A 23,257-nucleotide genomic window follows, 5' to 3' on the forward strand; every position below is an offset into this window, starting at 1 on the left:
GTATGCATGTGTGCTTGCTAGTGACCACACAGCTTTATTTAAAGTGAGTTAGCACGGTTCTGAAATAACCATGGTACTGTGCTTGCAAAGGAAAAAAAAAAAAAAACTTTCCCCTATCCAAGCATAACTTCAGTCCGCTTGGTTTGACTTTACATTTTTATAAGACTTGGCCTTGTGCAGGAAGAATGCAATAATAAAAATAAAGGTCGTCTTGAAATGGTATCTTGTTCTTAAGGGCAGTCGAGAAGGGCTGAGCTACAGGAGAGCTGAATGCTTGTCCACTATAGTGACTTTGTGGCTGGCTCTTAAGTTTTCAAACAGTTCTGGGGCATCCTGAAACTCGAATCCTTCCTGCAAGGATAACAATGTGAGAGTGAGACTGAACAGTGAGGCGTGGTGTTTAAGCTATTTGCTGGATGACTGCAACTGGTGATAGTTTTGAAGGAAGTATACAACCGGAGTAGGGTTCTCTGTGTTTTAGATGTAGTTTCATTGTGAGAAATGGAGAAGGCGGAGGGAGTAACTGTTCTGCTTCTAGTTTGAGTTCCTTTGAGGAAAACCAGAGAATTAAAAATTGATGTTTTCTGGGAGAAAGTTAAAGAGTTGGGAAGAGTGAGTTATTCACGTGTAAATGAATGCCTGACTCTACAGCTGAGAGTGGGGGAAACTAATTCCAAAGCACTCGTATTGTTTAAAACCAAAGGTCAAATAAGGAACTACTTGTTTCGGTAGGATGGAAGAGAAGGATAAAATGATCATGCTGAGTGACTGTCTTTACTGTGTAAAGTTAGAAATCACTCATGTTTTGTTCAGCTGCTCTAAGGAGTCATGACTTGAGATTGGGAAGAAAATACAGTGAGGAATACAAGGATGACAGATTGCCACGTGGTCACCTAGGATGAAATGACAAAATTGGAAGAGTTTACAACCTCATCCAATCAGCCTCTGCAGCTGATAGTATATATGGAAGCTGTTGACTTTCTATCGTGTAAAACCATATACATTTTTAAAAATACAGGTGTCTCAGAAAAGAGCCGAAAAAGAAGGTGTAAATGCTTCTCTTTAAGGTTGTTTTTGCTCCTGTCTAGAGGAGTAGATGCTAAAGACAGACTTTTGTCTGCATTACAAATGTACACTGAAGCTTTTTATTTTGTACTGAACTGGGCCATAATACAGAATGAATGGGATGGTCAACAGCTTGTATGTCATGGGTCTAATTTTCTACAAAGAGAATCTAAATAACAGAAAGACAGTAAGCCATCAGAGCAGGTAAGTGAAATGCACTTCACTTTGCCAGGAAAGGGTTGGGCAGGTATAACTGAGAAAGTGCAGAGCTTTTTGAGTTTTGTGGGGATTTTTGCTTTTCAGTTGCTCGTATACCAACGGTATGTAACAGGGCTAGAGGTACTAGCAGTTATTATATGTATTATTGACAGGATGGTTATCCTCTCTGGGCCAACTGGATTCATAATTCATAGCTGTTAAACATCATCAGTTGCTTCTTTAGAGCTGTAGTCATCATTCTTGAAAGTTTGTGCAGCCCCAAGGTAACACTTATCGTAAAGGTTTATAGGGTGGCATTCCAGCTGCAGAAGGGTAAAGTTAAGATACTGGTGTAGTGTAGTATATGTTCTCAACCTTAACTGCTAATAAATGATGCAAAAGTTAGTATGCTGTACAAAGGATGATCTAGTGGTACTGCAGGAGACTTCTTATTTGAGAGATCAAACTGGAAATCCAATGCAGCCCATTGATAGTCATCAGTAATAAGTTACAAAAGATTTTAAACAGTGAGGGTATTGTCTCAAGTAATGGTATTTTAATCTCTTTGTCATGAGTCAAATGACTTGGGCTTGAGGCAGGAAGCTCGTACTTGTAATAGGGATTGAAATGTGATTGCAGTGCCTTAGTTCTAGGGTTTTGTTGGTTTATTGTGTTTCTCTTTAAGTATCCATTTCAGATATTAACCAGCTTTAATTATTGCAGAAAAACACACCGGGTTTTTTCCTTTTTCTAATTTTATAATAACAACCTTGCTTTTTACAGATCCTGAGTATTTTTTTTAATTTATTTATTTTTGGTTTTTAAACTCAACATAAGTTGTGGAAAACACTTTGAGGCTTTTTCTGCAAGAAGAAAAAAGGATAAAACTTTTTGCTCTGTTTTAGTGTGGATGTCCTTTCATCAAGATATGTTTGTCAGTAAGGGAAATAATTAATTAGGAATGGAGTTTGAGGCCTGACACTATTTTGTTTGGCTCTGGGAACAATATCTTGTTCCTCCCCACCCCCAAGCAATTAACAATGCATGTTACTTTCAGTCACCAAAGATTTATTACAGCTTACCAAGATCTAAATTTTATTTGGCTTGTAGTTGAATAAATCACAAATATGTGTGCTTTGTTATTAAATGTAGAAGTTGGATTAGAGCAAATGTAATTGACTCAGCCATTAAAGTCTTTGGGGGCGGGGGGAGGAAGTCTCGGGCATTTTTTTGTTGCTGACTTCAATATTGTGCCTGGGTGAGAAATCTAGCCAAGGAGCAAGGCCAACATGGTAATGAAAGAAGAGACAGAAATGATAGATCTCTTGGCTCTGTGTTTATAAAGTCTGCGAGGGTAACTCATGATCACAGATAGCTGAATACGTAGATCCTGACATAATGTGGTCTTTGGGGTTCTGTGTTTTGTGTGGGTAGTTTGTGGGGGTTTTTTGGTGGCAATGGGGGATGTTGAATGATTTTTAGAAATTACACTTTGGAGCAATTCTTTTCTACTTGGCAGTGAGATAGGGTGGTCCACAAGAGAGAGATAGGAATCTGTTTAGATAGACCAGGATATTTTTAGGAACAGGTGTATGTACTTGTGTTATTTAGTAAAAGTGGCAAGTGGGGGAGGACGTGATACCTGCCATTTTGGTGTGTTGGTTTGGGGTTCTTTTACCTTTTTAAACAATCAGTGTGTGGTGCCTTTCATTCAACACTAGTTTTGAGCTTGTTATCGGTAGATTTCTGGAATCTATGGGCTATCAGAGCAATTTGTAAAAAGTTACAGTTGTGTTGTGGTTTAACCCCAGGTGGCAACTAAGTATCACACAGCCACTCACTCCTCGCCTCCCCTGCTCGGTGGGATAGGGGAGAGAATCAGAAGAGTAAAAGTGAAAAAAATGGTGGGTTGAGATAATGACAGTTTAATAAGTAAAGTAAAAGCTGCACACACATATGCAAAGCAAGGAATTAATTCACTGCTTCCTATCACAGGCAGGTGCTCGGCCATCCCCAGGAGAGCCGGGCTCCATCGTGCGTAATGGTGACTTGGGAAGACAAACACTGTCACTCCAAGGGTCCCCCCCTTCTTCCTGCAGCTTTATATGCTGAGCACGATGCCATATGGTGTGGGATATCCCTTGGATCAGCTGGGGACAGCTGTCCCGGCCGTGTCCCCTCCCAGCTCCTTGTGCACCCCCAGCCCACTCTCTGATGGGGTGAGGTGAGGAGCAGCAAAGGCCTCGAGGCTGTGTAAGTGCTGCCCAGCAGTAATGAAAACATCCCTGTGTTATCAACACTGTGCTCAGCACCAATCCAAAACATAGCCCCATCCTAGCTACTGTGAAGAAAATTACTCTACCCCAGTCAAAACCAGCACAGATTGTTATTTCCAGTAGGCAATATGTGGTTTCTTGTGTTTTTCAGTTGTCTTCGGTTCTAAAGGTTGAAAACTGTTCTCTAGAAGTTTGCATTTCTGTTACGGATTGCCAAATAGCTTAAATTAGAATTCCCTTTAGGACTAGAAAGAAAAGAATTATCTCTCATTGAAACTTAAAATACTTTGTAATGATGGGATTTTTCATATAATATTGATTTCTATTATATGTATATGTGGGGACACTTTCAGAAGTTGCTGGATATTATGTTACAATCAGATATTCAAGTCACAGCAAAGGTGATCTATTTAGACCCTGAAGAAGGCTATGTAGACACTCAGTTGTATTTATATATTTATATAATACGAACTGATGAAGATGCCTTTTAAATAAAGCTTGAATGATGCGCAGTCTTGTTGAACTTTTGCCTGTGCTCAGTGATATTACCCCTGCCAGTTCCATGGTTTGTTTTGTAAATACTAGTATATTGAGCTTCATTTTAGTTTCATATGAGCAGAGGGAGCAAGCTGTCTCTGTAAAACTTCCAGATTTTTTTCTCTTCAGTAATCTGAACTCTGAATGACTTTTTTTACTGTTCTCAGCTATTCTTATGATAGTGCTTTAGGCTGTTATAGTACTATGCCTGTTTCCCATGTTACCCCTGGCATCTATATTTTACTTCAGCCCACGTGTGGTGTAGTTTGATGTTCACGTCAGGCCGTATGCTGTTTGCATCTGGATAAGAGTTCTTTAGGTTGAAGTAAGGTTTAATCCTTCTGAACTTTAGGAAGTTTACACCTGTGCTGGCAGGGGACTGTCAGTGATGTAAGCACACAGCCTTTCCCCCGTCAACCCCCAAATCTGACTCAGAAGAGAGAGGAAAGAGTCTCCTGCAGCTATGGTTTGCGGTTGGCTCAACTTTTGAGTAGCCAGAATTGTTATTAATAATATTCAGCGAAATTGAGCTTCTTTGGTAAGGGTGAGTGAGATACCTTTTTAGATGTTTTGAGTAAGTTCTGTTTGATTGTGCCAGGTAAGATCAAGATAATGGTGCAGTATGAGAAGTGTGTTGTTAAATATTGTGAAGGATAAAATGGATCACGTGCACAAATTGAAATAATGGTGAAGATTCTCTATTTTCCCAGGACTGTGGTAGGAGTACGCATCTTACAAGGTTTCACTATGAGGCAGACAGGATTCTTATGAACAGCTGGAACAAAATCTGATGTTCTCATTGTGTTGGTTACGTAGCTTTTTATCATCTGTGTCACGTCAAGTTTATTAGATGTCTGGGAGCTTGTGGCTGCAATTAAGGTAGCCTGCTGAGAGATCTCTGAAGCCTTTGTTGAGAGAGGATGGCTCGATCTATTAGTCAGGTTCTTACTGAACTACAGAGTCATGCAGAATTTGCTGACAGATTCTTACTGATTTGAAACTGCAGTGTGACAGAGAGATTGTGCTTGATGAAGCTGAATCAGTTTTGTTCAAGCTAAGAGGAGAAACCAAATGTCTGCTTTGTGCAGTGACTAATTTACTGGTTTGTATCTGCAGTTTCTGTGAACTGTGGTGGCCTGGATGCACACAGGTCAATCTTTGAGTGGTAAATCATTCTGCCTTTGTGACTTCTTAATTTAGGTGAATACATAAATGTGGATTAGGTAACCACTGTAGTATTCTCCTTTCCTTTCTACCCTGCTGATGTGTGCTATATAATTAAACAAGCTGCTCTTGTTCAAAAGTTGCCTTAAAGATTGGAGAATGGTGTATTACTGATTTTTGGGTAACAGAGTTGTTTTTATTACACATATTAATGCTAGGGGAAAAGATAAGTGGAGCCATGTTTTATGGTCTACTATATTAGAGCACAAAGTGGAGGGTTTTTTACACTAAACGGTTCTTGAACTATAATAAAGAGTAAGACATGAGTAAAATCTAGGTGATTAGCATTTGATTTTAATGTCTAATGGCATGTAGAACACTAATGCTGTTTCAGTGAGAATAATGTCAGAGGTCTTGAGGTAAACCTCGATATCATGAAATTAGTATTACACACTAGATTTAAACCAGCAGCACCTGAGCTTCATGTGCAGCTCCCCATGATGTTTTGGTTAATGTCTGTACTGAGATGCAGAGAGCTGATACCAAGCACAGAGTTCATGTGACCTTAAATACAAGTAAATCCTTCTGTTGTTTGATTCCCAAACTGTATATGCGGGTTTTCATTTTTCCCACTAAATATGTAAAAATAGCTTTGGTATTAAGAATTAAATTATCTGTGTTATATGGAATGTCAGTGAGATCAATTGTAAGATGGCTAAAGAGAACCATTCCCTCCTTACATGCAGACATTTTGTTAGAAACCACAGATTTTTCCCTTTAAGCTGTCATTCAAGTTTTATGAGGCTAGAAGAACTAAATGATTGTGTAAGGAGCTAGTCAAGTTAAAAATAATCAATTTGTGATATCAGCATTTCACCATGGTGTTCCTAGTCAGTCTTAATTCCAGAGTTTTGTAGTTCAAAAAAAAAACAACAAAAAAAAAAAAGCAACCCACCCTACTTGACATCTGTTAACCCAGACAGTAATAGCTTGCAGGGGAAATGGGTTGAACAGGCTTTGTTCAAAGAAGTTCTTTCTTTGCAAAGGCAGATAGTTAGAAGTAAGGTATGTGTGGCTGAGAGACTGCCTTCCAGACCAAAAGACTCTCTTCAGAATTAAGGTTTCTAACCTATAGTGAGATCTTCACAGGAAACGAATTACTATGTAATACAGGATCCCTTAATATAGTAAGGAGAGGCAGAAAAAGGATCAAGGCCAAAAAAAACGGACCTTGTCAAATATGAGTAACAAAATATGGTGTGGGGGTCAAAGGTAATCACTGGAAGAAAACTAATGTGAATATTTAGTTCCTTCACTTCTTGAAGGGCCTCCAGAGTCTTCTGAAATATATTAAAAGTATTCAGGCACAAGTTGTTGGGTCTTCGTGTGGGTAGGTGTGTAAAATTACATCTTCCAGTCATTCAGAAAAGATAGCCTAGTTCATTTTCTGTCCTTAAGGGGCAAGTGAATTCCACCCTGAAATCTGAAACTGAAAAATCACTTGGTATCTTCCTCAAGAAAGAATTTGAGAGTAACAGTGCTGTTTGGAAACAAGGACTATAAATTTATATATAGATATATTTAAGTCTGGAGTATGAAAACTGAAGAAGTTGTAGATAATCTGCAAAAAATGGTATCCTCTTTGATCAAACACAAGATTTTGTAAGATATTAGCTTCTGTGTTTGTCTACAAGTGCCTCTTTCAAGAGATAGTCAACTTCAGCCTGAATTTTCTGCAGCAGATCTTTCAGTCCTTCACTTTTTATCTTGTTTTGTCCTTTAGCTAGTCTTGTAAGATCCTGTTACCATAGCTTCACCTGCAAGATGAGGACTGATTGCTGACTGTGAACACAAAGCTAAATACTGTAAAATTGGAGGGTTCCCATTCTTACGTACATAAAACTTTACTTTGACCACAGCTAGAATTCTGCATATTTCATGCCTTCTTTTTTCCTCTTCGGAAAGATCAATTTTGTTATTCCCATGTCAGTGCTTTGCTTTGGTTTGCACACAGTCTGTCTATGGTGGAATGGAAGTATGTCACTCTTGGGAAAGCTGACCTCCCTGGTAGAAGGAAAATTACTTTTTCTTCTTCCTGACTTGAGCAAGAGCATCCCATCTTAAATATAAGATACATGCTTATGATGATTTGAACTGTCAGGCTACACAGAATGTAATTGCGTGTCACTGCATTCTTGTTCTTTTCCCCATATCTCTGTGCAGCTTGAACAGTTTTGGAAATGGGAAAGTCCTATAAAAATGAGGGGGAAGAGGGAAATGATACCCTGTTCAGCTGTCATGGAGTGTTTTCTTCTAGTTAATTCCTACCTTTTTTGATTTTTAATCTGTCAGTAATTGCTGAACTGGTATCCCAAGTCTGGGAATCTTCTCTGGAGCTAAGTGATCTCTACTCAAAGATTTTCTTAAGTTAATGTTTAAATAGGAAGTCATTTCCCTCCAGGCTAGAACTTGTGTATGCGTGTGCGTGTGCGTGCGCAAACACCCCCCCCGCCTCTTGACTTAATCCAAGCCCCTGTTTTTTGCCATTTCTAGCAGTGGTTCTGGGGTCTTTGAGATTTTAGCTATATCCTTATTTTTTTTGCTTGTGGAGTTCTGGCTTCAGGGGTTGATGATTGGAGGATTTGGGGTTTTTTTGTTTTTTTTTTTTTTGTCTGGGAGCACTGCATATGCAGCTTGTCTTGTATTCTGAAATTCAGGTCAAGATTAATAAATTTAATTATCCTCAGAGGTCCTGTGTATTGATTTCCATTGACTATAACAGAGGCTTGTACTCAGTGCAGTATCATCTGTACTGAGTACATCTTGGACACCCAGTGGATGGCCACCAGAATTGGTGTCTTGTATACACTAGGTCTCTGGAGGGGTGTCTAATGAGTAAACAGAGTATGATGCCCTACATGTGTCTACCATTAGGCATCATAAATGCAAAGTGAGTTTTTGCCCCTAGTGTCTGAAATATAAACTAGATGCTTTTGTCTTTTTGAGACTTATGGAGCCCTGACCCAAGAATCACTGTGTGATAGGCCAGAAAAATACAGAGTGAAGACCTTTGTTCATCAGGTTGGCCAGTTGCTGAACTCCTTCAGAAAGAATACAGAAGACCTAAAACTCCATCCTGTATGGTTAAGGGGCAAATAAGCTTTGTGGGGAATGGTTTAAGGGAATGGATAGTAACTCCTAGTCAGAAGTCATCATCAGTCTTCCACCTGCTAGCTGGTAAGAATAGCAGTCTGGCTAATATTTTCTGTATGTAGGAGTCTCTTAAAATGGAAATGCTTCTACACCCTGTTGCTTTGGGTCCTAATGAAATTTAGGTGTCTTTCATTGCCACAGTCTCTCAAAATAGATGAGGCAGGTACTTGAAATGAGATTTATTCTCATCAAAATTGTTCAGCACTCCAACAGACAGACATTAGTAAACTGCAGGTTCAGACGTCTGTAAAATAGAAGTAATACTATACAGCTGACTTAAGGCTTAGGGGTGATGACCAAAAATGCACATGTCACCCAGCAAGGCAAGGGCTCTCAGCCTCAAGGAGTTACCTTGAGCAGCATCCCAATCCGAGGAGAGAGTCCCTTACTGCAGACCTGCAGAGGACTGGCTCAATTTGTCCTCCAATGAGACTCCCATTTACACCCTGGTTGAATCTTCTCTGTGGTCACCATGCTGGGTTTGAGTGGTGAGGTTTTTGGTAGCTGGGGAGGGGGCCACAGCAGTGGCCTGTGTGAGAAGCTTCTCAGTTCCCCCAGCTCCAAGTTAGACCCACCTGTGGCCAGGAGGGCTGAGCCAATTATTGATGGTGGCTGCACCTCTGCAATAATGTATTTAAGAAGGGGAACCTGAGAGGGAGTTTAGACTTGTGAGGAGGAGTTATGAGAAGGACACCTATTCAAACACTCAGGTCAGCGGAGGGAAGGAAGAGGAGGAGGTGAGGTATGCTGGAGCAAAGAGCCCCCAAGTCTCCTGTGGGGAGACAGCAGGGCCACCCCCCGGTCACCCATGGAGGTCCATGATGGAGAAGAGGCTGACCCAAAGCCTGTGGAGGAGACCACATTGGAGCAGGTGGCTGCACTTAAAGGAAGCTGGGACTCAGAGGAGAAGCAGCCCTGCACTCTTGTAGTTCCACACTGTGAGGACTGCAGCATGCAGGGGTGACCCACACTGGATCGTCGCAGGAACGGCTGCATTCCATGGGGAGAACTCGCTGTGGATAAGGTTCATGGAGAACCGTCTCCCATGAGAGGGGAGCCATGTGGAACAGGGGAGGAATGTGTGGTGTTCACCCCACCTCCTGAGAAGGAAGGAGCAGTGAGCTGGGTGTAACCCCCATGCCCTGCCCCATGAGCTGCTGGGAGAGGAGGTGGAGAGATCAGGAGCAGAGCTGAGCCCAGGAAAGAGGGAGGGGTGGGGGAGGTGGTTTTGGATGTGGTGGCACTTCTCACTATCCCACTTTGTTAAGTGTTGTTTCTGTTAGCATTTGAATTAAAATTACAGTTCTTTTTTTATCTTCCCCTAAAGAGTCTGTCTTTTGCCCTTGACTGTAATGGGTGAGTCACCCGTCTCTGTCCTTATCTCAATTTCTGAGCCTTTTACTTTATTTTCTCCTTCCCATTCCTGAGAGGGGAAGGGATGAGTGAGTGTCTTCGTGGTGCTCAGTTGCCCTCTGGGCTCAAACCATGACAGTTACATGGTCAATGGTCTAGAAGTTTCTCTTGACCAAGGCATTTCCTTAGCTGAGGGCCTTGTTTGTTGACTGAGGGGCCTTGCCTTTTCTGTCCCTCTACTGAGGATGGAGGTGTATGTATGACCACAGTCATCATGCAGCTGGGCAGCTCGACCCTCAAAACATGACTTCTAGTTTTAACTCTTTCCTTTCAGCAGACAATAAGTTTCAGTCTTTATGGGAGCAGGTGCACCTGCCATGCTCTTTCAAGAGCCAGTCTTTCTCAGGTGGTCCCCTTGATCATCTCTGGTCAGGCATTGACTGTCTAGCAGTTATTAGGGAAGAGGAGATTATCGAGGCAATGGGATTGTTATACTCAACTAGGCAAGCTCTAAGCAATCTGCTCTAGTTGATCCTACTCTGAACATTTGGATTAGACTAGATGATGTCCAGAGGTTTCTTCCAACCTTAATGGTTCTGTGATTTTTATGACAACGCTGTAAAGTAACTGTCCTGTCTTGACCTTCACAGGAGATATGATACTTACATAATAAGAGACTTCAAGGATCTAAATCCTTCTGGGTATCAGAGAGTAATTCTGCACCGAGATGAACTGAACGTTTTAATGAAGCCTTGTCCATATGTTCTGCATGTGGATTATCATTCTGTTTGCTCTTTCCACACTCTTCTGTTCTGCTGCACTATCTTCTCTTCTGCTGTAGCCGAAATAGCATGTTAACACATCTTACACATGGGATGGTTTCAGAAGAAATTCTTGACTCTTCCCTTTTTGGAAACTTCTGTTTGTAGGAGCAAGAGACCAAGTAAGGCAACTCGCAAGCTTCACAGGGTTCAAATGTATTCGGTGCTCTTGATGCCACTTACTTTGTTCCTGCTGCCAAAGTTGCATTTGAGTAGGCAGAAGGGAACCAATTGAGAAACATGGTGGGGGTGCTTACAGTATGTATGGCAAGTAGCCAAAAGTACCTCGCAAGCATTCTCCACAGAAATGTTTTTGAGGAAACTGTTTCCTCCTACACTCAGCTGGACAGGAACACTTCTGATGTTCAGAACTTTATTTGTTTAGTTATTCAGCATACATCTGTTACAGTCTGTAGTCTTAACAGAGTTTTACATCATGCTGTCAACCTCACCTTTATAAATCCCCAGTGCTATTCCAGAGTTGGCACATCTGTGTTTGTGAGTAGTCTGCTTATGTACATAAGAAACTTAGTGGTGTCGGTTTAATACATAGGTGCCAAAAAATGCATTTATTTGAAGGAGGCTTTTTACTCTTCTCACAAAGTGGTGTTAGAAAGATCCTGGATGTTCACAATTTGTATCACTAGCCAGCATGTGTTCTGCACTCTATTTCTTGGAGTTACACTTTGTTTTGTTTATGTTATGTCATGTCAAACTGTAGAGTCCTGGTGCTTTTTTAGTTTTCTGATGTATTTGTACTTCACTATTTTCACACATGAGTTGTCAAGAATTAGCCATGGAACTAGTTTGGTGCCTATTGCAACTTGTTCCCACTTTTGAAAACACTGGTTCCTTTTTGTCACTGAAGAATTCCTGGAAAGCTGCATCTTCTGGTGTTGCTTCAGCTCATGTCACAGAACATTCAGTGCTTTCTATTACAGCCTGGGTATTTTGATAGTGTTGCATGTTTTCAGCTGGAAAGTGAATTTCTTTCACTTTTGAAATCTGAATAGAAAACTTACTTAGAAGACAAGACTAGCATATGTAAACTTGTCACATTTTTAGGTCTATTAGAATTTAAGTTTTCTACTGAAAACTTCCATGCAGTTGGACTAGGTGATTGTTGTAGGTCTGTCCAACTGAAATGTGCTATTCTAACTGCAGAAATACACCAAGTGCTCTCTTCATCTTGGGTTTACAGCTCTCTACACCTTGGATGCAAGACCACAGTGATTTGTGAAGCTGTAGAAGTACACAGAAGCCATGTACTTCACTGTAAAATGGCGTAGGCTCTTAATAATGCTGTGAAGAATGTTCACGTGTTTAAATATAATTATATTTTGAATGAAAGTACAGTGGCACTACAGATTAAATTATTCCATTGTTGGCTTTTTCAACTGTTATTTACACTACTATAAGCCAAATTACACTTCCTTTTCTTTAAGTGGAAAACAGTGTCAATAGGATTTCTGTGAGGAAGACGAGCAAAATCTCATCCTAATGCTCTAAATGAGTTGTGTATATGCATTTTTATGTACTGCCTTTAAATGTGACTGTGCCTTAGGTACGGCTAAAGTAGTAAGCAAAGTTCAGGATCTTGTTTACTATGCTAAGATGTTATGTGGTTTTTACCCTTTTAAAAAAGCAACAGCCATGCAGTGGGTGTAACTAATAACTTATTCTTTCTTTAGGAAAGTCTGTCTGGTCTACCATTAGTGTACCCGATAAAAGGCAATTTATCTGGTATTGTTTGACATGTGATATCTCCCTTTGCTAGTTTTAACTTCAGAGACTTGTTTTAGACCTCTTGTTGGTCTAAATCTTTCATACATTTAATGAATCCAAAATCCGTTCTGTGTAATAGATCCACCATTATGTTAGGAAAACTTTTCTTTCCTTGATGACCTTTGTAATCACTAAGATAAATTTTGTCTGTTTCCTTTTAACAAATAAAATGATCCAATATGATCACATACCTCTGATGTCTGGCTTAGTTTGCATACATGTCAGTAACCAGATGTAAGGAACCCTGGAGTGACCGATGAAGATTATAGTATTAAAAGCTGTCTTCAGTGCAGTTGGTTCTAGTCCTTTCTGTTTGCAGTCAGCCCTGAAGCACTTACAGGAGTTAGAGCTCAACATCAGAGACTTCTCTAACTACGTTGTTTTATTTTCTCTTGAACTAGAAGAATGTTACAATACTTCTAGATGCTCATCAGTTCATTGAGATTGGCAATTCTCCTTTATGATTAGTCTCTAATATTTTTGTGACATGATCTAATGCAATCTTATCCTTGAGCTACAAATATCTTCTCACTGCTTGCTTAGAATTCTTTTGGCATTTATTTACTTATCTGGAGCAGCCCAAGCTCTCCTTGTTCTTCTGGGTCTTCTTGGTTATTGTAAAAATTCCTTTCTCAGGTTTGAACTCTCTTGAACTCAAATCTGAATTCAGCTGGTTTGTACGTAGCAGAATTAAGGCTGTACAAGGTTTTCAGTGACATCTCTCTAGATTCATATATTAATGTAGTTTATTTTCCTGTCTCAGGTTAAAAAATACTTGGCCCGATAGGGTCTTGGATCACATTGTCATTGTACCTGACCTCCATCACAATAGTGGCTCAGTCTCTCTCACGGTTGATTAAACACACATGTTTTCATCTGTAGTCACTTCCAGCTTTAGTAATCTTCATTTAGGAATATTTGCTTGTCCCTCTAAGTGTGGAGCCTCCCCAACCCCAGACGGGAAAAAGTCTGTAGGGTTTTATTTCTCTCTTTAATCTTTATAACCTTGTTAACAGACGCAGTGTCTTTGTAGCCAGGTCTTCCCCTACAGCAAAAGAGCAAAGACTTTCTTTAAACCTTTAGGATTTGAGCCAGGTATTTCTGTTAATATTATTACTGTGCAGTACCTCATTTTGGCTGTATGCCTAGCTCTAACATTGTGAAGTTTCCTTTGTCTAATCTTGAATTGTTTTCTATCTATTCCACAAAGCTGGTGTGGCATGCACAACTCTTCCCTGACCCCACTGTGTGCATATACACAGTCTGATGCCTGGTAAATCCAGGTAGATTCAGAACACAATCGCCTTTAGTTGATGATTATAAAAAGTCTAATGCTTCACTCACCTTCAGTGTCTTCTTTTCAACACTGTACATCTCACACCATAAAGAATCTCTCCATTGCAGTGTTAAAGTCCTGTTAGACTCCTGGAGGTGAAAGAGCACACAAAATATGGCAAGCGCTTCTTTGCAGTTCTGTTTGCATTTCTGTTTGGACTCCGGAGACATCAGCAATGGAAATATCTTTCCACACGCTGCTCTGAACTAAAATGGCAACTCAGTCTGCTATGGTAACACAGAACTCTGAAATACGGTGATGCCTGGGCCACGTTCATCTAACGTAGAGGCTGAGAGCTTCCTCCAGTTGTCCTTGTGTGACCAGGTGTTCAGAGCTATGTCTTCCTTCAGTAACGTATAGCTATGGGGAAATTTTCCTTCACTCTGCAGAATATATTCCATATAGAACTCAGAAAGCATCTTTAGTCTTCGGTAGGTTGGGAGTAATGAGCTATCAATTATACGTCAGGGAAATAGAGCCATGGTAAGCTACTGCGGTAGTTTTTAACGACTTACAATGGATTGGGTGAACTGAAGTCTTCCTTTCATTAATTCTTGACTGGTCTATGCCCTATAAAACTCCTTGGACTACTATCTGCTGTCCCAGATTTTGTAGGGAAGTAAGGACAGTTGAAAGCAATGCAGAGCTAATGCTAACAAATATTCTGTGTTGCTTTCAGCTGCATCCACATCACTACCATTCCTGGCCCCTAAACCTCTTAGCTTATCTGCTTTCCTCTCTCACTTCCAGTTTCTCATTAGTTAGTTCCAGAGACTGCTTTGTTCTAAGAGGAGATATGTATTTGCAGTAGTCTGTGGAACAAGGCTTCCCTTTTTTACTTTGTAATTGGCTTCTTATTGCTGTTCACATTTCTTTCCTGTTTGATTACAGGCTCAGTTCCAGAGATAATTCCCCTCAAACTATTTTTTCTCTTCCAGACTGGAACACTAGGTTTTGTAATATGTGAATACAACTTTCAAGAATGTCCTCAAAAACATACTCAGTAGAATATATTAAATTCATTCCCTTGTACCTTGTGCATTAATGCTGTATTTAAATGTGGCAATTTCTGTTGGTTCTGACTCCGGATAGTGCATCCCTCATCTTTCTGTGGTCTTCCTTGTCTTTGCTTGAGATCTTTTAAAAGCGCATCTCAAAATTACATATGCTTGTTTAGAGACATCAGTCTGCAGTGGAAAGTGGAAAAGTGTTTCCAGACTGGTCTACTGAAAGACCACATGAATCTGTATAGATCCTCCATCAGTTATGTTGACTGGAAGACAACAGCAAGAAATAACTATATGTACTTGGCTATGCTACAGATATGGCGAGAGCAAGTCAGATCTCGTTTTGGAACTCTGATAGGTTAGATATGTCTCTGGTGGTCGATACTTTTCCTTGAATTTTCTAATTTTCTATATTGGTAATCTCCTGTTAAGGGGTAGTTATTTTTAAGGGTTTGAGTAGTTCTTACCAGATGGACTGATCTCTGATGCTGTGTAGTGCCAAAGACATCAAGTTAAGGAGAGTTTTGAATAGGGAAGAAAAACTGCTCTGTAGTATCAGGCCAGACCAACCTCCTGCAGTAAAGCCAATGGTCATGGGTATCACAGGATAACTTTTTTAAGTAATTGCAGCAATAAAACCCCGAGGAAAGAGCATCCTGTCATCTGAAAAATGTTTTGATAGCTCAGCTCAGACTCCTAACTGCAAAGCAGAGTGCTTCTCTGGAGCAAGTAAAGCTGCTGAGTATGGCAGGATATTCCTCAGAGCCTAATTTCCTTGTTCATTGATACATAGGACAAACTTGTTCAAAAAGTTTTGGGCTGCAGGCAGATTTTATTTTTTTTTTTCTTCAGGCTAGAATATACTTAGGATTCCAAATAGTTCAGACTAAATCAGTCAATTTTTTCAGCTGCTCTCTAGTGATAACCACCTTCTTCATTCTCTCAAGGAAGGCGTACTGCTGGGATACACTGCTTCCTGCTGTCTTCAGAAAGCCTGAAGTACATTAGGTTCCAAACAGGGACCTTGTCATGCCTAGATGTCACTGCTGTGACACTTCCATTCTGTTGTGGTTATTGAGAATTACTAGTCATCTTCAGAGGACTCTGCAGTGCTGAGATGTGCTGACACAGGTGTGAAAGCTTTGCAGGCAACAAGGAACTCCCCCACTCTGCACCCAGCTGCCTCTTCCCATGTCTGCTGAAGTCTCCAGCCTGTAAGATTGGGTGCTGCTTTGGTGTTGGCAGCTAAACCACATCTTCGCTGAAGTAAATCTATCACTAGATATTTCTTTCTAAGCAAGGGAGATTTTTGTTAAAGAATACTTTCCTCGGTATTCACAGCCTCCCAAGGAAGGCATTGTTTCAGCTTTCTCAAGTTAGGTATTGGAGATGGGGGGAGCCCTATGTGATTGAGAAGGAATGACTGTGTCAGAACTGGTCTTGTATTGATTTCTGAAGCAATGCTAGTGTGAGTATAATCTCTGTATTTTAAAAAGGAAAGAGAAAGAGTGAAGTCATTTTTTGTGGGGGCAACAGAACAGATGACTAGAGAAATCACATTTCAAGATGGAGAGCATAAAATCCACTGTATGAGGAGGCTGGCTCTCCTCAGCAGATTTGGAGAAAATGTATTTCCATATATAGATCCATCAGTATCTTAATGATCATTTGCTTCAGAAGAACAGTTTCCTCAATGCAAATGCTTGAATGTTAATTTGTGCACTGGTTTTGGCTGTGCTAGAGTTAATTTTCTTCATAACAGCTCCTGTGGTGCTGTGTTTTTCTGATTTGTGGTGAAAACAGTGTTGATAACACACCAATGTCTTGCTTATTGCTGAGCAGTGCTTTCACAGAGTTAAGGCCTTTGCTTTTCACCCCACCCCACCAGTGAGTGGGCTGGGGGTGCATAAGGAGTTGGAAGGGGACATATCTGGGACAGCTGACCCCAACTGACCCAAGGGATATCCCACTCTACATGACTTCACGCTCAGCTATAAAAGCTTGGGGAAGGAGGAGGAAGGGAGGATGTTTGGAGAGATGGCATTTTGTCTTCTCAAGTAGCCATTATGCATGATGGAGCCCTGCTTTCCTGGAGATGGCTGAGCACCTGCCTGCTGGTGGGAAGCAGTGAATTAATTCCTTGATTTCCTTTGCTTGCATGTGCACAGCTTTTAATGTACCTATTAAAGTGTCTTAATTTCAACATACAAGTTGTCTCAATTCTATCTTTCCAGTTCTATTTCCCGTCCCACGCGGTGGGGAGTGAGCGAGCAGCTGTGTGGGACTTAGCTGCCTACTGGGGTTAAACCATGACATTTAGTAACAGCTCTAGTGGAGTTCATTAAAATGCTGTAGTGTTAGTAGCAGTACTCGGGGAAAGGATCCAGGATAAACTTCTTGGATAACTTGCTTTAGAGTCAGAGATCTGTAAAGGGCAGTTAACTTTGTCTTATTACAGTGCTTTTTTCTGTCTCCTTTCTCTAGTTGTCCTCTGAGAAGAGTAATTGTGGATTTCCTTCCTAGCTGTAGAATATCCTGGCAAGGGAACCTTAAGAAAAGAAAATACGCAGTCACTTGTTGATGTCTGTCATGCTGGGAACAGAAGCCTTAACACATAGCTTGCAAAATGGATTGTGGTTACTTGATAGGGACATCACTGACAACTTGTCACAGTTTTTTTTCATGTCACTGAATGATGGATAAGCATAGAAAAAATAAAATCTGGGCTTCATAAGCAAAGCTTTCTGCACAAGTATTTCTTTAGGCTGACATCTTGTCATAAGCCTTTTATAAGGTCACCAATAAGTCAAGAGACTGAGCACAAGCAAAGAGTAAGTGATCACATATAAACCAGTAAGAGGTCAAAAAAGTTGTAACAAGACATACTCCCCCATAGTTAGTCATTTACAACACAATTGAAGTGTATTGCCAAAGTACATGTGGAGGTAGAGTTTGTTTATCAAAGACTGGTGGTTCAAGGATTTCCTAGCTCAGTGAAGGTGATTTTTTTTTTTTTTTTCAGTTGTGAAGGAAGTAATTTATTGAAGAGAGTTATGTGATGATAGCATGGTGTTCTGTTAAGCTATTCTTCTTACAACAACGTAGGTCCTTTTTTTCTTGGCAGAATTATTTCCTTAAGAATCTGCACCAGGTTTCATGTATAGTGTCCATACACTGTATATTAAATTTAAAATTGGAGTTTAGATAACGTATTTTTCTCCAAATATATCTTTTTCCCTTCTTTCCGCTGTACCACAATATCTGCTTCACCATATAGAATTCATGAAACTGGTGATGTTGTTTTACAATAGATAACTTTCTTAATATTACTTTATATTTTAATATAATCTCTAGTTTCAAGTGATTTGAAATATGCATGCATCCATGTAAATATGATAGTGTTGTTGATGAGTAGATTATTTGCATATATTTCTTTTCTTTAATCAAATGATGCTTGCATTTGAGTAACTAGTAGCAGATTGCCAGTGTCGTCAGAAAGGGGCCCATAAGAGGAAGAGGCGTATAAGAATAGTGCTAATTCTGTAGAAATAATTGGGTTACCATGTGTTTCTGCTGCTGTCTACTTCTAGGGTCTTTTTATGTGATTAAATAGTTGTAGCTTACCAATTTTAATGAGTGATTCAATTGCAATGCCTCTGTGCCAGAAGAGACCTTCATTTTGAGCAGCTTTAAAACACTTGTGTGGGAAGATACTTGTTTCAAAAGAAATTTAAAAAATTAATGTGTGTGTAGTCTGTATATGTACTGTATTACTTTATTTTCAAAATGTAGTCAAACAGAAGACTTTAATCTTGCTGGTGAACTCTGGGGTTTTAAAGCTGCTTTTCTGACTCAAGTTTAGGACTTTAATATATTATTTTCAGCTTTACCTTGAGAGCTGGGGACTACTCGAGACAGAGTTGCATGGAATATGAGGGAATATATCTTGTATCAATTAGCTGTTGTTTTTTTTAAAGTCTTAAAACACTCAGTTTCTTACTGTTTAAAAAAGTTTTCTTACCCCACAGTGTTCATAGGGAAAGTACTGAAACGACTCTATGCTGAAACTTCATCATCTTCTCCTGTACATACTTCGCATAGAGAAGAGGAGGCATTTCTCAGAAATGTGGACTCAAAATCCAAAGAAAAGAATTTGGATGATGTTCAGAGTTCATCGGCAGATGCTAGCACATCAACTGATACACCCGGTGAATCATTGCAAGGTGAGACTGCCTAGTCCCTTTTCTGATAATATGATTATAAACATAGTTACTTTACTTGAGAACAGTATAGTGTCTACTTTTTTTTCATCCATTGATACTAACAGACAAATTTGAATACAGGTGCTAGTGGTACTTAGTACTTAGAACACTTGAGGTCAGTGTGTAAGTCCTGTGAAAGCCAAGAAATAGTCTCAGTGTATATGTGTGAATGCAGCATTTAGCAGTGGCTAACAACTTCAGTGTAAGCTGTAACTGTCCTACGTGTTATGTCAGTTGACCAGTGGGGAAAATGGCTTATATTGGTACAACTCTGCTCAGCTATTGGAGATGCAAACAAAGATTGGTGGGAATATATGATCCAGCACTTCCTCCTGACCTCATGATGTGACAGAAGCCCCATGAGGAATATAAACCCAACAAAATGCAATTATCAATTCTGGCACTATGTTCGTACCTTGCTAAAGAGCATTATTTTCTACGTTTATGCAGTGAAAGTGGCATGTGAATTTTTTGACAGGTGAGTAAATGTCCTTTTTCAAGTGGATTGTAAAATGTGGATGCCATGCCGAAAAATGAGGGAGTTGCCAAGTGAGTCAGCTGTGGTATTACTTGTGGGTGAAAGGCTCTGTGCGTAAGTACAGAAGAAGTGGGAATTGCTTTCTGTTGTAGCTTATCTAAACCCAAATTTTGCCATAACTGAAAGAGGTTGTTAAACTGACTTGAAATAAAAAGGCAGGTTTCCTGAGAGTATAAAAAGCTTTCTGTAGAGGAGGTGCTCAGCTAGATCTATTACTTACAAACAAAGAACTAGTTGTGAATGTGGTCTGGGGCAGGAGGCTAAAGTCCTGAAAGAAGTGACCAAAATGAGTAGTAGGATTAGAACCCTGTACTACAGAAGAACATGTTTGCCTTGTTAAAGGACCTGCTTGGTAGGATCAAACGATATACTGGTCTGAATTGCAAAGGATCTCTGGAGAGCAGGTTGATCGTCAAGAATAACCTTCTCAAAGCGCAGGAATGGCTCATTTTGGCATGCAGAAAATTAAGCAAGTGTGGCAGACGCCTGACTGAGCTTGGATGTGTCGGGGAGCAGCAAGAGGAAGGTGAGGGAGGGCTAGCTGGCACAAGCATGTCTGGTAACAGTCACCAGGTTCAGCCAACAGTCCAGTGACACCAGTCAAGTCAATAGTAACGAGACAGGTCTGAGGTCAAGCCAGTAAGTAAAGCCTGTGAGTCAAGGTGTGCGTCAGCTGGGGTATGTGCCCAGGCACAGGGATGGCTGCAGTCAAGCTCAGGCTGGGAGCTGCTTAAAAGCCTCAGTTTAAAAGCAGCTCTTGAGTAATGTGAGGGGATCCCCTGCTGAGGTGGCTTCTTACAGGTCTATCATAAGCAGCTCTTTCTTCACGACAGTCTGGATCAATATCAGAGAGCTGCCTGTAAGTGCAAGCAGCTGAGCTCCTAAGAGTGAGCTCTGGGCCCTTACAACACAAAAAAGGAAATACAGAGAACATGAAAGCAGGCATTAGCTACCCAAGAGAAATGTAGAAATGATGTCTGAGTATGCTGGGATGGAGTTAGGAAGGCCAAAGCTCAGCTAAAGTTGAAAGGCATTAAGCTTATCTTATAAAATTATATTTAATAGCACTGGGAACTAATTGTCTTCTTGAAATAGGTAACAGGCTATTTATTGGCTCTTTGATGAAGATGTGCTAAGTAAGTATGACTATGGAGTAATTTCTTAGACTAAAAATGCCTTCCTTTGTAGTGAATCTATACCATTCCTTATAAACTAAGACCTGTCCAAACTCCCACTGAAGTGGGAGGTGAGAAGGAGAATTTAGTTGACCTTGTGATGTGTAACTCCTCTGATTGTTTATACCTTGTTCCTGAGACAATGTTCTTCAAGTTAATGAAACAAAAGCTTTTGATCCAGAATCCTAATACAGGTAAAATATGGGAAAGAGAACATGAAGCAAAAAGAACAGTTCTGTATTTCAGATTTTTCACAGCAAAACAACAATGCTGTTCTTGAAATTAACAGCAAACTAACTGAGTTTGTTTTCTGTTGGAGGCAAGCAAATGCTATGGAAGTACAGAAAGGGTTCTGCCTTGATTGACGTTGTACAAATGTTTACTTAAAAAGCCTTGAAGAAGGTTATAGTGATAAACTCAAGAAAAAGAAAATCCATTGCCCATCTGTGAAACCAATAGATAACCATGCTTCTCTGGTTGTGATTTCATTTAAATTTAAGGGGTTTTTGCATGAATAATCATTTACATGTTGTGATTTGATGGCATTGGACACTGAAAGTACATGCTTAGTGGTAGGCTGTAAGTTTTGGATCTATAAACTGTGTGGTCTTGGAAGAGTAAAAACAGAAAGGCATTGATTGACATTTTTGATCGTATATTATGTAACTTATTGTAGACTGACGGTTATGGGCATAACTATGAAACAGCTCATAATTGAAGTAGCAGTAGTCTAACATGGACAATGGAAAATGAGAGCAATTTTTTTTGTACAGATATGAACTCCTTCTTAGTTTGAAAATAATCATTTTAGTCCTACAAAATCTGCTCAAAAATTTAATTTAGTGTCAGTCAATAAGAAATTGAGAATTTTTTAAAAAATAAGCTGACTGAGTATTTTCTAGCATTAAATAACAGCTTTTACTGTAAAACTCATAACAATGTTCTACTTGTCTTTCACAGTTATTTTCAAATTGTGAAAACACCATTACCGATATGCATGAGCTAGCCCGGCCCCCCAAATTCTTATATTTATTGGAATGCAGTTTGCAGCACTGCCTTAAACGTCTGCATCTTGAAGCACAATAGGGACTTATTCCCATAAAATTTAAAGATCATACTTTTATATCCTGTAAATATTTGCATTTATATGCCTCTCTTGAGATCAAGTTGAAGTTGAGATGCTTAAGGATAGAGAAGATCAGGACCCATGTTAATGACTGGGGCTCATTTAATTTTGGAAGATTAGTAATTTAGTATCAGAAAAAGTTGTCCCCTAAAGGTCCCCACATAGTTCTGTAACTAAAACTTGCAATAGAACCCAGAATAACTGGAGGTTGGAGGGAATTTGTGAGGGATGCTATCCTTTTTGACTTTAGAGTGATCTTCTGAACAGTATTTGCATTTTCTTTAGGAAGGTGGTAGTTCTGTTAGGGATGGAAAAAACATGTGGAGGTGGCATACTTCTGAACCCCAAAGAAGGAGGGTAGTCACTTGTATCTTATCTCCTGAAAAGAGAAGGTGGTGATGGTTGTTATATGGTTGGGTTTTTTTTTAAAAAAAGTGATTAAAAAAACAAACAAACAAAAACAAAAACAAAAAAAAAAAAAAAAAAAAAACAAAAAAAAAAAAAAACAAAAAAAAAAAAAAACAAAAAAAAAAAACCAAAAACAAAAAAACAACCACCTGCCTGTAGCCAAAATTTCTGTTCAAAGGCGTACTAAGATTTACCTTCCCTTTGGATTTTAGTCATCCTGAATCAGATTTTTTTTTCCCCCTATTCTACCAACATACTCAGTGAAAAAATTAGTGTAACCAAAATAGAGTTCCTGCCCACCTCCAGGACAACTGGATAAGACTTTCTAAATGTTTCTCCCCTTAATTCTTCCATTACAAGACCTATAGTTCTTAATTTCAGAAGATGTAAGAAAATTAGGGGTTTTTTCTTGCTTCAATGTAAAATTAAAGAGGGTTTAGATAACCAGCTTCATTACCTTAAACTATTTAATAGTTACATATATGTGTAATAAACCTGAGCCTTCTTGGCAGACAAAGTATTTGAGAGAGCAAATGGAAAACCAAATGCTCGTACAAATAAGAGGACTTAATTTCTTTTTCCCCAAGCTTGCAAATATAGTTCCAAGTGCAATATTATAAATGCTTGAAAAGTTGCTGTACCACAATAAAAAGTGTCTGGCAAAAGACTGAGAAAGCATTTCTAAGTATGAATTACTCACTTGGATACGGGCTTTGACTAAATTTTGTTGAGGATTGGTTTTGTTTGTTTCTGACCCTTGTTAGGTCAGGATCTACTTGCAACAAGGATTCATTTCATGGAGAATGGTTGTGTTGAGGTCTGCAGCTCTGTGATTTACTTTTTGTTGATACTCTAAAACCTCACTAAGTATTTTTAATGCCTTTATAGTATGTTTTCAAAGCAGACATGGATGCTTCCGACTACAGACTTGCTAACTGTAGAACTGGCTCTTTTTAATTGCCTCCTTTTTCTTGGTCAGAATTATAATCACTT

At 39.6% G+C, this 23,257-nt stretch overlaps 1 protein-coding gene across 4 annotated transcripts in view; it reads left to right on the forward strand.

The window, feature by feature from the left end:
* The window catches only part of ERICH1 (glutamate rich 1), an 85,590-nt gene that overhangs the window by 465 nt on the left and 61,868 nt on the right, over positions 1–23,257 (forward strand). For all 4 annotated transcript variants that reach the window (XR_006166426.1, XR_006166427.1, XR_006166425.1 and 1 more), the window contains exon 2: positions 18,784–18,978. Coding sequence is in view for 1 of the 4 variants with exons in the window: in XM_042803188.1 (XP_042659122.1) it covers positions 18,784–18,978 (195 nt within the window). In the remaining 3 variants the exon portion in view is untranslated. The remainder of the gene's footprint in view (positions 1–18,783; positions 18,979–23,257) is intronic.

The sequence above is a fragment of the Tyto alba genome, unplaced genomic scaffold, assembly GCF_018691265.1.
Source record: "Tyto alba isolate M040663 unplaced genomic scaffold, T.alba_DEE_v4.0 Super-Scaffold_40, whole genome shotgun sequence".
Classification (NCBI taxonomy): domain Eukaryota; kingdom Metazoa; phylum Chordata; class Aves; order Strigiformes; family Tytonidae; genus Tyto; species Tyto alba.